The sequence below is a fragment of the Poecilia reticulata genome, linkage group LG23 (assembly GCF_000633615.1).
Source record: "Poecilia reticulata strain Guanapo linkage group LG23, Guppy_female_1.0+MT, whole genome shotgun sequence".
NCBI classification, from domain to species: domain Eukaryota; kingdom Metazoa; phylum Chordata; class Actinopteri; order Cyprinodontiformes; family Poeciliidae; genus Poecilia; species Poecilia reticulata.
Window position 1 is genome coordinate 17382190 of NC_024353.1, and position 16056 is coordinate 17398245.

Here is a 16056-nt window from a genome sequence, read left to right on the forward strand (position 1 = left end):
CTGTTACTCCTCATTCAGTCTGACGGAGCTTGAGCTATTTTGCAGAAGAATGGGCAAAAATGTCAACAAAAGGATTTCATTCTTAAACTCTTTAAATAAAAAATTTCTTTAAATTTAATAAGGTTTTGGTTGTAACATGAAAAACTATGAAAAGTTTTGCACATAAACATTTAAAATACACTCAGTACTCTGTCACTATACACAGTATGGTTCTTTATTTTAAAGACTGAAGAACATGGTCAAACAGTAACATTTCAACTACAGTCACAAACTTAATTCCCACTATGATAAGGAACAATGGAAAAGACAAGATAAATAGTTCTCGGTGACATTCAGGCATTATCATACAAGATAAGTTAAATACTTAAATACATAACTTTCTTTAAATACAAAAGTATAACATATATTCACGAGTGCACTCAACACTCCTCACACCACAGGGAGCACACGTACATCTTCACAGACAATAAGACAACTTCTACAGGAAGCACCTCATCCTACCGTCACTAGCTCTTCAACATTGAAATTCAAGTTGTAAAAAAAAAACTGTCAACATGATTGTATTAAAGTGCTTTCCTGTGACCCTAAAGAAGAACACGTGACACTCAAATGTGAAAACAAGTCTGCTGAGAAACTAACAGGAACATCACATCCTATGAATCTTAGTCATGGATAGCCTTGAAACACTGTCCGTGGTCTCTAACCGGAAGGCGTTGACTGTGGTAGGGTTTGCTAACGCAACTCCGTATGACGCAATGTGTGACGTCCCAAAAACATACTGCGAAAGCAAAACAGTGATAAGGCAAAACTCATCCAAAACACACTCATCCAAAACAGCCACATAGAATGGCTGAAAAGTTACATTTCGAGAAAGTAGAGAGATGTTTTTGTTTGTCATTTTAAAAGCCGTTTAATGATCTGTCACGAGACATTGATAAGCTCCGTTACAGCAGAGAGAAAGGCACGATTTACCTTAGTGAGGCTTTGAACACATTAGAGTTAAGACCAAGGAATCGCTGGCTACCACGATTTGACCAGGGTGGAAAAAAATAGATGGAAGATGGAAGAAATAAAGACAGTGGAAAATACATAAAGAACATGGTATCATATCATGTGGGTCACATACTGTAAGGCCACTCAGTCAGTCAAGTATTTCCAGGTATTTGGTGAGATTTTACTAATGCTGTTTCAAGATTACAGAAAACAATAGAAACTAAATAGAAACATAATAATAATAATAATAATAATAATAATAATAATAATAATAATAATAATAATAATAATAATAATAATAATAATAATAATAATAATAATAATAATAATAATAATAATAATAATAATAATAATAATAATAAAATGAAATTAAATGACTCTCTTTCCTATTCAAACAGTACTCCAACTCTATGAATCTATGAAGGTTTATTAAAAAAGTTTACATCTAATACCAATACCAAAGATGCACCTGTCAGAGTTTTGCAGGCCAACACTGACTTCCGGTTTTGACTGAAGTCTGACCTGTTGCTTCAAATTTTAACTGATTCTACTTGTTGATTCAAGCTGTGTCTCAACCTTATGATTTAGGCAATATGATGATTAGGGTGTGGAAACATTAGGATCATAACCTTGGCCTCATGATGGGCTGGTGACTTCTCCAGATTGTTTCCCACTACTTGCCCAGTTACAGCTGGCATAGAGACTATATTCTATGCCAGCTCTATGACATAACCCACTCACTTGGTGGTGGTTTCCTTAAACGGGATTAAGTGGGTATAGAAAAGCGAAGGCTGGATGGATGAGAACTTTAAGACCCAAACAAATTATACCATAGTGGACTAACAAGACCTTGTTTCCCAGCAATTTCTGGTCTATCATATGCCCACCATTTCAGACGCAGACATAAATAGAAGACAACAAAATGTTGGGGCATGCATTTTGCTGGTGCCTGGCTATTTGTGTTCATATTTGAAACTAGGCACTGTACAGCTAGCATTTTGGTCAGCGTGGTTTTTGTTTCAAACCCACATCGTAACGCCATATTACATAGTTGGGAAGTAAAAATGAAAGTAAATGGATTTTACTAGGGTGTTTTACCTATTTCTGATTTGTCTACTTTCGCATCTTTGCTGTAGACTCGACTTGGATGACATAAGAGACTCAGGAGTTTAACTTTTTAAGTTGTTGAAACTATGAAGCCTAACTTCATCTGCTAGTCCACTAAACAAAGAAGCTTGTTGATACATTTTTAAAAAGTTATTTTTCTGATTTGATCTAACTGCTAAAATACTTTTTAAAGTTATTTCTAGCATTTCATTGTTTTCACTCAAACAATTAAATTCTAATCAGACTATAGTGTTCACTTTTATTTTAAACTGTGTGAAGCACAAAATTGAAACAGAACTTTTCTTGACTCAGTAACTAATCCCTGCATGCTGACTCTTATTTTCCTTTTCATGGGGTCTTAAATCACAATGTTTGCTGTAAGTCTTGGCTGTGGATGATCTCAGATTAAGTTCAGCTACAAACTCAAGGTCTGTTGTGGTGATCTGAGTTCATGTTAGACACAGTGTATGAACTTCAAAGCTGATGGAGAGGTAAAAGGGTTCACTTGACTGTTGAAAAGGTATTCAGGAACAAATTGATTTTGACAGTCTCCAGTTCATGGTGCAGCTTCTAATCCACAATTAGGGCCTTAAGTGTGTGATCAGTGAAGAGCAAAGGAGCCAAAGCTATGAAATTCAGTTGGCAACAAGTACTCCACTGAATGGCACTGAAGACACAGCTCAATTCTTACTTTATCCAGATTAAAATGTCCCAATGTCAGCTTTTGGCTTCCTTTTAGTATTCAAGCTGACAAATCCATAATGTTTAATGTCCATTTTCCTTTGACGGAGATGGTCGAACCTTGGAGTTGATTTGGTCCGTTCTGATCTTAAAATTTAACTTTAAAATTAATCAATCAAGTACAAACAGTAAAATCAGGAAACTTCTAAAACAAGTCAAAGCTGACTGTGCACTAGATTAATCCTAAATGCAAAAACTAGAACTAAGACAATTAAAAGACAAACACTGACAGACCTTCTATGGGGCTACCTAGCTCATCCATAACTATGAGGGCTCCTAGGGTTAATGGGGGATGATTCTTCCCTGCCGTTCTGACCGATGAGCTGATACAGACGGTGGCTGAGGTTTTGTACTTGGCAGGTTCCCAGGACACACCCCACTCTCTTAAACTGGGGATGCTGGTGGTGGTTTCTGCCCCCTTTTGAGTGTCCATGGCCACGAGATCTCTTAGCCCTTCTCTTGATCTGAAAAGCCTCATCAGCCTGTGTCCATGTCAGGCCAGGAGATGCCGTCCTCAAACCGGACGTCGGTGGGTGCCTCATGAGGCTTAACATCCATTTATGGAGTTTGCTTGCTGCTGGAGATGCTGGGACAGTGTTGGACTGGCCTTCTGAGGGAGTGGAGAGCTCCTTTTCCTGGTCGATTGGTTCTTTTTGATGATTCAGTCTGGAAAGAAAAAAAGCCAGAAAAAAGGTGTTCTTTTAGGTTTTTGAGTGGATTAGAAGAAGAAGAAGCTGAAATATAAGTGGATTAAGTAAACAGTAGTAGCAAGAAAAATGTTCAGCTAATCAGAATCTGAAATGGCCCAATGCAAACCTTGAATGCAGACATTCATGTAATACTTGCCTTCAACTTCAACATTTCAGCAAACTGAAGCACATCTACTGCACCAAGTCAGCAGTAGAAGTCTCCTCAAGTATTATGGCGCATCATGCCAAACCACAAAAAATGCTAAGAAATATTTTGAGGAACATTACAAAACCTCAAAAACTCCTGACACGGACAACGCCTCTTTATGGGTGGTTAAATTGCTGCCCATTTTCTGTACTTGCTAAGTCCTGTTAGCTGCACTGGGGAGACGGCAATACCATCAAGGAGGTACAACCCTAAGCATGATGCCAGTCTGTTAGAGACCCAGAACAGAAACCCATATTGTCGTGTAATGTTCTTTTCATGTCGTGATCAGCTGGAATGTCCTCACACAGAATGGGGAGTTGAAGTCGTCCCACTAATATCAGTCCACTGAGACACATCGAAAAGTAGTCACAAGCGAGTAACAACTACAAACTGTAAGGGATAAAAACGGATTTTTGAATGACTGTGATGTATACTGTTAGAATACAAAGCAAAGCATTCTAGCACACACTGAGGGTCATGATCCAAAGACACACACAGAAGCACATCATCAAACCAAAGAAAAAGAGACCCTGAGATTCCCAAACCAGACACCCTCCTTTCTGCAACTTCAAATCCTGTCCACAAACAGACCAATCACACTAGAAACTGGTTATGACAGTATGCTGAAATACAAACACAGCTCATAAGATCAGTATATCTTCCCAACTACATAATATTTTATATCACTGAGTAATATGAATGGGTTTCTTTTGAAATAAGTACAAATTTTAGTAATGCATGTATATCCTACTGTTTTCTTTGTAGGGTTAGGATCAGCTAATACTGTGAAACTTTTAGTAGGAGTACCAACATCTGTTTATCTTTTGCATGTGAGCACAACTTTGTGCATTTCAACATGCCTGTCTCTTAATTGGGGCATAAAAGTAAATAGCCTTTTGATGCCTTCAATAGCATACTCCTGAGTCAGCCTTGGTTGCTAAATGTTTTACGTCGCCACCTGATTATTGTTGGTTTTTAGTTAAATAGGCAAGGGATCTCATTATCAAGAAACCTGATGAGACTTGTTTCAGTTTTCCTGAAAGGTTCCAGGGGAAACAGAACAAATATAAAGCAAACCAGTGGAGCTTTAGCTGTTCTTGTAGTGAATCTGTGCACAGTAACAAGTTCCTTCATGTTAAAAAGGGTCTGTTTTTGATGTAACCATGTTATTTGGAGATCGCTTGACTTTTCGTTGATCCATGCATGAAATGTGTTGTCTGGAACGTGGACCTTGGGACAATTTCTCTACTAGAAAGAACACGGTCAGCAAAGCAAGCAGAATGTACTGGCCTCTCAGTAAACAGTGGAAACATCACTACCATCTGTTCGTTGTTTGAACAACGGGTATCGTTCTTACAACTTGACCTGGTAGCTCATCAATAAGAGTCAAGCCGCTGAGTGTCTAACTTATCACCACCAATGAAAAAAGGGTTGAAAAAAAATGACTACACCTGGCAGACGAGAAGTAAACCTTCATAATTCTGTTGGAACATTACAGCTGAGCAAATACATCATATGTTTGCTTTTCCAACTACAAGAAAAATTTAGCACCAAGTTGTCAGTGACAGACACCACAGCTGTTCTAAATATACTCAGTAAAACGCTGACTCAACTCAAGCACTCAGACTTTACTCCCACTGAGTGGCTGAAAACTGTGTACCATTGAGATGCTGTACAGTAATCTGGCACAAAATGGAAGGTCAATGCTATTCAAACAAGTATGGTAGCCTGATGAGGACTCAGTTGCCAAAGACAAGGCTGTTGCTGGAGAGACGGTTGCATAATGGGATGCCGCAGACTATTTTCAGATCAGGCTTGGTGTGTCATGGTGCCACATCACCCATCTAAACAGTGGGACTAGTATTTAACTTACTGGACGCATGTCTTGTTTCTGCAGTCACCATTGCATATTGACACTGAAATTCATTGTGGATTTAAATTGGTAATATTTTGTATGACTCATACACTGACTCCACTGTTGCACAACACAGAACTACAATCTGCGGTGCTGATGATTCTAGCCCTGTGGTTTTGATAGTTGAAGTCAAAAGTTTAAACTAGAACGAGCATCTGAAGCCCTGTGATCAATAAACAAAACATTCAACCACATCATCAGATGAGTGCTGCTTCTCTTACATACACAGCACATGTAAAGTCACGCCTCTCTAAAATGGGTTTCCATGTGGAAAGCAGCTCTTTATGGGTGCCAGGGTTGGATTTTGGTCTAAGAAGATAATCCAGAATGGAATTCTCCCCGTTTGGTCACTGCTTTCACCCTGCTCAACTGTAACTTTTCAGTCCCATGCACAGAACGCTGAAATACCTAACTTAAAATCCTTATATTGTTATTATAATTATTAATTAGATAATAATTACTATGCTAATAGTAATTATTATAATTAATAGTTGTAATAATAATATGTTACAGGACACACCCTGTGTGAGATTAAATCTGTCTGTTTCTAAAGGTTGTCTGTAGCTCACTCTTGTTTTTCCCCATTAATGATTTAATGGGAAAAAAACATAACGTCATGTGACCTCTCATGACGTTAAACAAACCTGGACTACAACATAAGCACCCAGACTGAACTGTCATGTTATTGTGCCCTGATGCGAACACACTGGGGCCCAATAGGGGTCCAAGTGCAAATCTGTTTGGCATGTCCTTCATCTCAAAACAATGAGTTGTTTAATCAGTAATCTGTATTGTAAAGTGCTCAACAACCAAAACACAAGTTAGCTTTGGTGGCACACCAAAGATATGTACTAATGCTAAAATGTGAGTGAAAGGTCATTGTTCTTAGCTAGAAATATTAGCTAAAATGGGCAAGTTTTGACATATTTTAGTGAGATAAATAAAGATAAAAACTGGTTAACCTAAAAGAAGACATTAAAAAAAATACTTCAGCAGAAAATGAAGGGTATTTGCTGCATGTGATCAGAAAAACATGCAATCACTCCTAGTTTGGCAAGCGCCAGTTCTGCATCTTAAGTACTTCTTTAGCATTACCTTATCAGGTTACAGAGAGAACGTGGAAGGAATGGCAGAAATCCACCCAGTGTCTAACAGGCGAAAGAAATTTAGAATAGTTATGTCTGATGTTATTCTTCTGTCAGCATGTGATATTAACAGGACATCATGTGCTCAATGGAACTGGGAGTAAGAATTTAGTGACATAATAAGAAAGCAATGGAACATTTACGACCAATTATGCTCGAAAGGGGAAGTAGCAGACTGGATCAAACTGGGAAAAAGACACGTCTTTAGGGATAGAGGAGGGATTAGGACTCTCTTGTTAAGCAGAGACAAGATGGACTGAGGGGATTAAGGTGCTGGGCAGGTGAAGGTTTCAGCAGCAGGTGTTCAGCGCTCGCACACACAGTGAGCTCACATCAATAGGCAATGAGATGAGATGGTGCTGGGTGATAATGCTCTGCCTCCAACAGTGTTAGATCATCAGCACAGATGTTAGCTTTATTATTCTTCCAAACCCTCTTGCTTTATTGAGTCGGCCATGTGACATATGTATAGCGATGAGGGGATTTTTCTCCAACTTTATTATTTTACAATTGGACACCATAAAAGAGAAAAAAGATTTTCAAAATTTCCTGAGTTATCTACTGGGTTATATTCATATTCTTTCAGTCACGAAGCTTTTTCATTTCCTACTTCAGTCAGAGACTTTGTTCAAACTGGGCATTTGCTTTGCTTGCTATTGGCATCAAAGTGTAGAAAACTTTTTTAAAGTTACAGTTTCAAATGTACAAATTCAATGATACCATTCCTACAGTTTAATCCCTTTGAATATAAAGCAAGTGAATGAGTGGAATTTTCTCTAGATAGATAGAGAAAGGCAGCCTACAAAAAAGTGTCTGGAATCTAATAGCAAATAAATAATAAATACATGTCTAAAATATATATANCACTTTCTCATAATATTTACTGCTACACTTAGGTCTATTACTTTTGAGTTGCTTTAACTCACAAATGAATGGAAATACATAAAAGTTGCCTCTAAAGAAAAAAGAATGCATCGTCTTATCAGACTCTACCAGTAGAAGGCGCCATTTACACGCATCATCAACATTGCAACACAAGTTTGTATAGCTGCTGACCCCGCGCACACATCAAACTGGGTCTGCAGGCTGTTACTTAGCGCTCTGGTTGTTGCCTAATCTCTTATGGCTGGGCTTTGTGACTAAAACCCCTGCAGTTTAAAAGGGCGGAAAACTACAGGTACCATTTATCGTCACATTCACAATAATCCATTATGGGACTCCATTCATGAAAGCAAACTGGTTTCCCCTCCTTGTGTAAGACGACGTAGAATATGTCACACGTGCTTTGGGGATTAAATGCGGAGGCATATAGTATAGAAAATACAATTCACTTCAACTTTAAATTCAGAATGTGGGTCATTTTTATACTGGACCTGCTAAATTGTAGCTTTTTTAAAATTAATATTATTTCACGTTAGAACTTAATCCGTGACCTCATCAAATGCTGTATAATTTTTTATAATAATAATAACCAGTAGTTTCGAACTATTGTGGTATTTTAAGCATTTCAAATATTCGCATTATTTTTTTATTTATTTTAATTATCACAATAATGTAAAAAAGGAAGAAAAAAAGTGTTTTATTGTAGACAGCTTTTGCCCTTGTAGAGCTCATCATCTGTAAACTGCACCACATAACAGCAACCACCTCCAAACACTCACACTTGTGTGACTCTTTAGACACGCGGGCAGAAAATTAAGAGTTAACCAAACTAGCAACAAACTTTAGTTAGTCTTGTTGCTAGTTTGGATCTGTTACGCACCACCACATCGGCAGAAAACCCATATTTCTAACTTCTTAAATTAAAAACAGAGCAATTGCAGAAGTAGCTTGTTCCTACCCATTCAGCTTTAAGGTTTCCGACTTGCAGCACTTCACGTGAACTAATTTGCCGTAAAGTAACAGGTGAGTAAATGTTTTTAAACTTAGCCAACCATGTGTAGCTTTGTTTTATCGTCTAAAACAATTGTATTAGTGTGTTATTATACCGACAACAGCAGCGGAAACAGTAGTAAAGCGTTATTAACCGGTGGTTAAGCTTGTCGTACCTGTTTCCGTCAGGACGCTCCCCGGCCGGTGAAGCCGACAGCTGCTGGAGGGAGAGCAGGCTGATGCAACACACGACAAGCGGGAGGAAGGACCGCATCTCCGGATAAGCTTCAACTTTGTATACCCTCTCTCTGCAGGAGTTGGAGGGGGGCTACCTCACCGACTTTCAGCCCTCCAAAAATGGGGGGAGAGCAATAAATAAATAATAATAATAAAAAAATTATAGCAAAACGTTGAAGCTGAGAATTCCAACTTGGGAAACTGGAAAAGAAAACAAAAGAAAGTCCATGTTTTTCTTTTTTTTTCTAAAAGACTATGATGGCAAAAGTATATTTAAATATAGGCATATTTTTTTGCCTTATACAAACTGAATTCTACATTAAACTTTTGTTTCTGCAGAAACAAAATAAAAATAGAAAATCTTTGTCTGAAAGATTACCTATTTACACATAGACCACACATTATGCAAAATAAATTCTTACCTTTAATGGTAGAGCTCAGAGTATGGAGTCAGTCAAAAGTCTTCTTATTCCCACGATTCCAATCCTGTTGGTCAAGATCAAGTTCCAATGTGAAGCTGAATGCTGACTAACATAGTGGATTTAAATAGAGTGGGTGGAGTTACAACTAACCAGTATTTAACATCCTTGGAAATTTTACTACTCTGCATTGCACTGATATAAAATCCAGGAGATGCTATAAAAATATTATAAATTGCATTCCATGCCCAAATGCAATGTAACTTCTATAACCATAAAAGGAATGAGCTAAAAAGTAAACCAGCATTAAATAAAACTGAAAGCATTGAAGGCTTTCTCTGTAAAAAAAAAAAAAAAAAAAAAAAAAAAAAANAAAAAAAAAAAAAAAAAAAAAAAAAAAAAATCAGCACAATAAAATAGTTAAACTTGCTGAATAAGTTTAGTTCTAAACAGAACTAACAATTGAAACAGCTAAAACAGAAAAAACATTCTGTGTGTTCTGTTTGATTTGACGCATACATTTCAAAATCCTTAACACATTTATTTACAGGCTACATTATGTGAAAAGAGACACATTTTCTAATTTTATAAGCTTACATCATTGATTTTCTATGGGATTGTGTATTTTTCTGGAAAAGAGAGATTGCTGTAAAAGTTGAGTGGTAGAAGAACCTGAAATCAACTCCAACAGGATCTTAAGAATGTTAAAGCTTTACAGTTTATTATAGTTTTGTTAAATTTGCTCTAGACTGAACATCAGCTGTAAAGTTTCAGTAATGAACTGCAGGTAGCTTTACTAATAGCCTTTAGTGGCATGTTGTTGCAGGTTGATTGTGAGGGGGTTGTCATTTATCTCTAGTGGTCATTGGATAAAAGGACACAGTTTATATTCTCGTTTCAAAAACTGGTATATTTCTGAGGACTTTTTGCTATCATAATCCACCATGTGAATGCTTATGAAATGAAGCTGCATTTTCAAGAAATTCTACTGAACCCCTCTCCAGTCCCTTATCATCGCCTTCAGCCAAGTGTTTAGCACAGATATGACCGGATGCAGGAATCTTCCACAACCTCCCCTGATGCTTTTGAGTTTTAGTCATGAGTCGCTGGGTGGCATCACTGTTAAATTCCCCCACATAAACATTTTATTGCTGTTGTCACTCTTGCTCAGTGGTTCCTGGTAGGAACTGGTCTATTGTTAGTATGATTCAATACTATAAAGCATGAAAACGTTGTTTGCATGCTATCTCATTGAATCATTCTCTAAGACAGGTAGGTACAGGTACGGTGCAGGTCTAAACACATTTTTCTCTACTTTAATGAATGACTCAGATCTCATATCGGCAGGAATTTTTTTTGTTCTATGTCTAAATTCTCTTTGACTGGTCTTTGTGCTAATAATAACATCTAGTGCTGCGTCAGAGGCTGGTTTCCAAGGAACCCTGATGAAGATGTTGTCAACGGTCTAGTCAGTGCAAACCTATTAATGTGGCTGAAAAAACCTAAACGTGATTGATTATCCAGTAGACTTTTGGTTGGTCTGTAGTTTTCAGTTGATTGATCCACTTGCTGATGCAATATATAGATAACAAACAAAACATAGTGACTCACAAGATGGTTACTCTGCTGCTAAACCAAACAGGTTTGTGGACATTAGTGACTGATCAGTCACTAATGTCTGACTTACTAATGTCATTATTGGCATTAGTAAGTCACTAATGACACAAACCATGGAGCAACACTAATGTCCACTAATGTCCACTGTGGACATTAGTGACTTACTGTAACTCAAGAGGAACCGGTCCAAAGTCAATGACCGGGTTCAATCACCTGGAGTTCCTCATTATGGGAAACTGTATGATAAAATGAATTAGAACTGCCAGTGAATTGTAGTGAATGTTACTGAATTTGAATCGCTGTGTATGATTGTGTATGATTGAAATGATGTTATATCTCTGGATTTGTTTGTCTTGTAAAGTGCCTTAAAATTGCATTTGTTATTGTGTGGTGGTACAATATTAATAAACTGAAGGTTTGAATATTTAAATCCAACATAGATAATTGTATTTCTGAAAGAATATGTTATGTGCATCTAGATGTGGAGTAATCAAGTAAAGTTTGTGGAATATATAAGTTGTGTAACATTTGTTTAGTTTGCCTCTCCATATTGTATGCTGCATGTGTAGGAAACATACTGGAGCTGGAAGAAGTGGCCAGGGAGAGGGAAGTCTGGGCCTCCCTTCTGAAGCTGCTGCCCCCGCGACCCGACCCCAGATAAGCAGCAGAAAATGGATGGATGGGTGGATGGAAGTAGGAATGAAGGGAGTAAAATGGTGTGTGCTAAAGTAGATAGAGTAGGATACTTTTTCCATAATCTTATGGAAGGTATATGTTGTTTTGAGAGTCTTCTTTTCAGCTTTCTTAGGGGGAAACATGCACTTCTAGCAGAGACAATGTACCAGAAGGGAAGTGAAAAATGTGCATTTTAGGATTTGCAGAAGAATCTTGGACATACCAGTAGACCTCAGCTTTGCATATGACAACAAAAACCATCAAAAGACAAAAAAAGATGTCCTAACAGAGATATCTGAAAGTAACCCATTGATCAGTCAGATCTGGTTGAGAAAATAGGCCACTTCTTTGCTGTTACTGTTACTGATTCATTTATGTAAGAGATTCAGAATCTTTTGAGCTCTGAACACATGCCTCCTCTTTATAATTGATCTCACAGTCGTGGCCCGTTTTTACTGTTGTTTTGGTGGCAATTAGCGAACATGACTCAATATTCTGTGAAGCAGATAATCGTGGCACAGAGTCATTTATCTACATCTATGGAACTTGCCAGAAAAGGAAAAGCTGAGAGGATGCAGTCAGTTGATCAAAGACCAATCAAATCAGTCCTTTTTCTCGATCTTTTTGTTTTCTCTATTGATGTGTTTGAGAATAGCAAAGAGTCTTTGAATGACAGACAGTAGAACACGGCTTACTTCATAAGATGGATGAAAATGCAAATTAGTATGCTTCGTTGAATGCAAAAGAGAGCCACTGAAAAAAGTGGGACATGTTCTCACATGCATTACGGCTATGGAGCAACATTCTGCCTGTTATTGATCAACACAAAATAAGTAAAAAACGTTTATTAAAAACGTCCACTCCTATCTTAATAACTATTTATGTATGTGTGAGCATTATTGAGCTCAGTGGTCATGAAGTTCAGGTTACCTGTTCGCTGAAATGATAAAACTGTGGATTGATTTCTGCAATTTAATTGACAGTATAGTTTAATGTTTGTTCACAGTTAACATCTCGGGGAGTGATATGATGTGATCAGTGTACATGGCAGTCAGTTCCTGCTAAATGAGAATCGGTACAAAACAAAGAAATCAGCCTGATGGAGGAAATGTGGCGTGAAGAGGATGAAGCTGAAGGGTCCAGAAAAAGAGCATCTGCAGCTCTCAGGAGGTAAATGGTCCTTCATAGAGAACACCGAGTTCCTTCGCTTTTCAGTAACACACTCATTACATGTAAACAAACTCTGAAGACATTTTTATCCTCTTCGGTCGTTGTTTATTAGAAAACATTTCTAAGCCACCAGTAAATGAGCAGCATGTGTTCAGACTGTATCTTGCATCCTGGGAGGTTTCTCTGTTGTGCTTTGTGGTCTTGACTTGAACCAACATTTATGTCTTTGTTGATTTTTATGAAACAAAACACTAAACGTGTACATGTCTGCCAATTAAAATATCAAATACAAGTTAGTTTATAGAAAAAACAATACTCATTTTGTGATTTTACTCATAGAATGAAGTATTCCAACTTTATATTTTGGTCAGTTTTTATTATTTGGCTTAGGGCAAATAAAAACCCAAAACTCAGCTTTAAAAAAAACGATTTTACATAAGACAATAAGAAGATAATTTTAATACAGAAGTATGGCCCATACTGAAAATACTCATCTGATGTTCCCTTTGCATCAGGAAGTCTTCCCCACATACTCATGATTTAAAATGATCACATTCAATTTTGTTTTATTTATTTTCATTTCTTGTTTATATCCTGTAATATTCTTATTTTCTGCTGAAACCCAAGGCAGAGTTTTTGATTTGTATTATCTGAAACCCAAAAATCACAAAAATGAACAGAAATAAATGCTTGAACTATGTCCAACAAATCTTTACATGGATTTCAGTTTTTAAGAGAAATTTCCTAAAGAAAAAAATGTTTTTGATCATGTTTTACGTCAATACACCTGTGTAACTAGAATATCAAATCTAAAGAGACAGTTGGGTAAAAATATCCATTGTGTGATGCTCAAATTATTTTAATTTTAATCATTTAGTGCTCGTCTCCGTGGCATTTTTTTGTCACAGACCTGCTTCACAGCAGGAGAAGCCGTTCTGTGGTAGTCTAATACTTGCTGCCCCCTAGTGAACCTTATGTTGCACTAGCATTAGACACTTGGTGCTGCAGCTGGATGAGGATAACATAAAAATAAACACATTTTTTGTGTATTCCAACAAGTAGAAGCTGTATTTCATGCTAATATCTTGAATTTAAAAATAGCTTCTCCTTTTCCAAACATTACATCCATGTGAAGAATCACTTTCCCACTGTTATCTTGGCAGTTTCAGAAAGTTTTATTGACATTATTTTAGATATTATCCAGATAGGTTTGTTTGGAATGGCTTAACACAAGTATGAGTGAGAGCATAAAACTATCAGGACAGTGTTGTGCACAAATAAGGGATTAGATTTCACTGTGAGAAAGATGAGAGGAGAGAAGGGATGACACTGGAGATGGAGAATATTAGCAACAACTGCAAATACAAACCAGTTCACCTTCCATCGATTTAAAACACAATGTAAATTCAGAGAAATTTATATCAGAAAAGTAGGTTGCATCATATCCATATAATGCAGATCCAAACAGCTCAGTTTTTTTCTTATTGTTGCAGCTGATGAAATCTCAGGGCACTTTGCAAGTCCATCCATCCAATTTCTTTCACCCTTGTCCCTCAGTGGGGTCAGGAGGGTTGCTGGTGCCCATCTCCAGCTAACGTTCCGGGTGAGAGGTGGGGTCACCCTGGACAGGTTGCCAGTCTGTTGCAGGGCAACACAGAGACACACAGAGACACACAGAATAAACAACCATGTAACAACCATGCACACACACACACACACACCTGGGGGCAATTTGGAAAGGCCAATTAACCTAACAGTCATGTTTTTGGACTGTGGAAGGAAACCGGAGTACCCGGAGAAAACCCACGTATGTACAGGGAGAACATCCAAACTCCATGCAGAAGGACTGGAGCCGGGAATCGAACCCAGAACCTTTGTGCTGCAAGGCAACAGCTCTACCAACTGCGCCACTGTGCGGCCCCACTTTGCAAGTCAAATTAGTCAAATTTATATACAGTGAAACAAAATCCAATTCCATCTAAATTCAATTCATGTCCATCCAGTTTTTTCCACACTGTAAAAAAACAACAACCCCAAAACATCTCTAACTTATGTTAAGATAGGTTGACAGAATATAACTATTTACTAACAGTGACTTTCTGAATGACTTTGCTGCTCTTCTCACTCACCTGTCAACCCTCTCACCAAACATCATAGTATTGGGTGATTTCAATATTCACATGGACGATGGCRATAGTTCTCTGACTAAAGACTTTTCATCCTGCCTCCAGAGTTTTGGTCTCCAGCAGTTCATCAATGTTCCCACTCATTCTAAGGGTCATGTCCTGGATCTAGTCTGTTGTTCTGGTGTTTCCCCCTCTGATTATACAGCAGATGAACTCGCCATAACYGACCATTTCCTCCTCTCATTTAATATTTGTCTCCCTCTCTCAATCACTAAGCTTTCCCGTCTTATCTCTTTCCGTAACATTAAGGATATTAATTTAAATTCTCTCTCCTCCGGCGTCAATTCTCTCATGGACAATATATACTCAACTCTAAATTCAACCACCCTWGATGACCTGGTCTCACATTACAACACTGGTCTTCACTCAATACTCAACTCTCTTGCTCCGTTAAAAACCAGATCTGTTTCTTTTGCTCGTTCTGCCCCCTGGTTTACTCCTGAACTTCGGCTCTTGAAGGCCAAAGGACGGCAACTTGAGAGGCTCCACCGGAAAACTGGACTAGTTGTTCATAAAGACATTTACAAAAATCACATATTACATTATAAGGACTGTATCACTCAAGCCAAATCCTTCTACTACACTGGTTTAATCTGTTCAAATGAAGGCTCCACCAAGTCAATATTCTCACTTTATAAGAACATCATTCAAGTTCCGGACTCTCTACCTTCATATTTGTGTTCAACTGATTTTTGTAATTCCCTCATGTCATTTTTTGACAGTAAAATTCTTAAGATCCACCAGCATCTCAGCTTACAACCCTCCCCCTGTCCTACTCTTGAACTTTCTCCTCCAGCCCACTCCTTCTCTTCCTTCCAGCTCCCAACAACATCAGAAATTACAACCCTTATACACAAATCCAAGTCGTCCACCTGTCTGCTTTACCCTCTTCCCACAGTCCTGGTTAAAGCCTGTGCCCCATCCATACTCCCTCTTATCTCTGCCATTATTCACTCCTCTCTCTCCACTGGAACAGTTCCTGCTTCATTTAAAATTGCTGCCATAACCCCTATCTTAAAAAAACCTGGTGCTGATCACTATAATCTGAATAATTTCCGTCCTATCTCCAACTTGCCTTTCAT

The 16056-nt window shown here is 37.8% G+C and overlaps 1 protein-coding gene across 3 annotated transcripts; it reads right to left on the reverse strand.

Annotated features, from left to right (window-relative positions):
• Positions 1 to 2110: 2110 nt before the first annotated feature.
• Positions 2111 to 9415, reverse strand: adm2a (adrenomedullin 2a). Of its 3 annotated transcripts, none has more exons than XM_008401527.2 (3): positions 9330 to 9415; positions 8847 to 9019; positions 2111 to 3507 (listed from the first exon to the last, which is right to left on the reverse strand). In XM_008401527.2, exons 2-3 carry the CDS (start codon positions 8942 to 8944, stop codon positions 3096 to 3098), a joined length of 510 nt encoding a protein of 169 aa, XP_008399749.1. In that variant the 5' UTR covers positions 8945 to 9019; positions 9330 to 9415; the 3' UTR covers positions 2111 to 3095. The 3 variants fall into 3 exon arrangements, with proteins under 3 accessions (XP_008399749.1, XP_008399748.1, XP_008399750.1); XM_008401526.2 differs by having other exon boundaries at positions 8847 to 9108; XM_008401528.2 differs by having other exon boundaries at positions 8847 to 9010; positions 9330 to 9403.
• Between the last annotated feature and the right edge of the window lie 6641 nt (positions 9416 to 16056).

Bases quoted from the DNA above. Each gene is read 5' to 3' on its own strand.
- adm2a (XM_008401527.2), bottom strand. From the start codon at position 8,944: ATGCGGTCCTTCCTCCCGCTTGTCGTGTGTTGCATCAGCCTGCTCTCC. The intron at 3,508-8,846 runs GTACGACAAGCT...TTTTCTTTCCAG, and splicing joins GAGCGTCCTGACGGAAACAG to ACTGAATCATCAAAAAGAAC.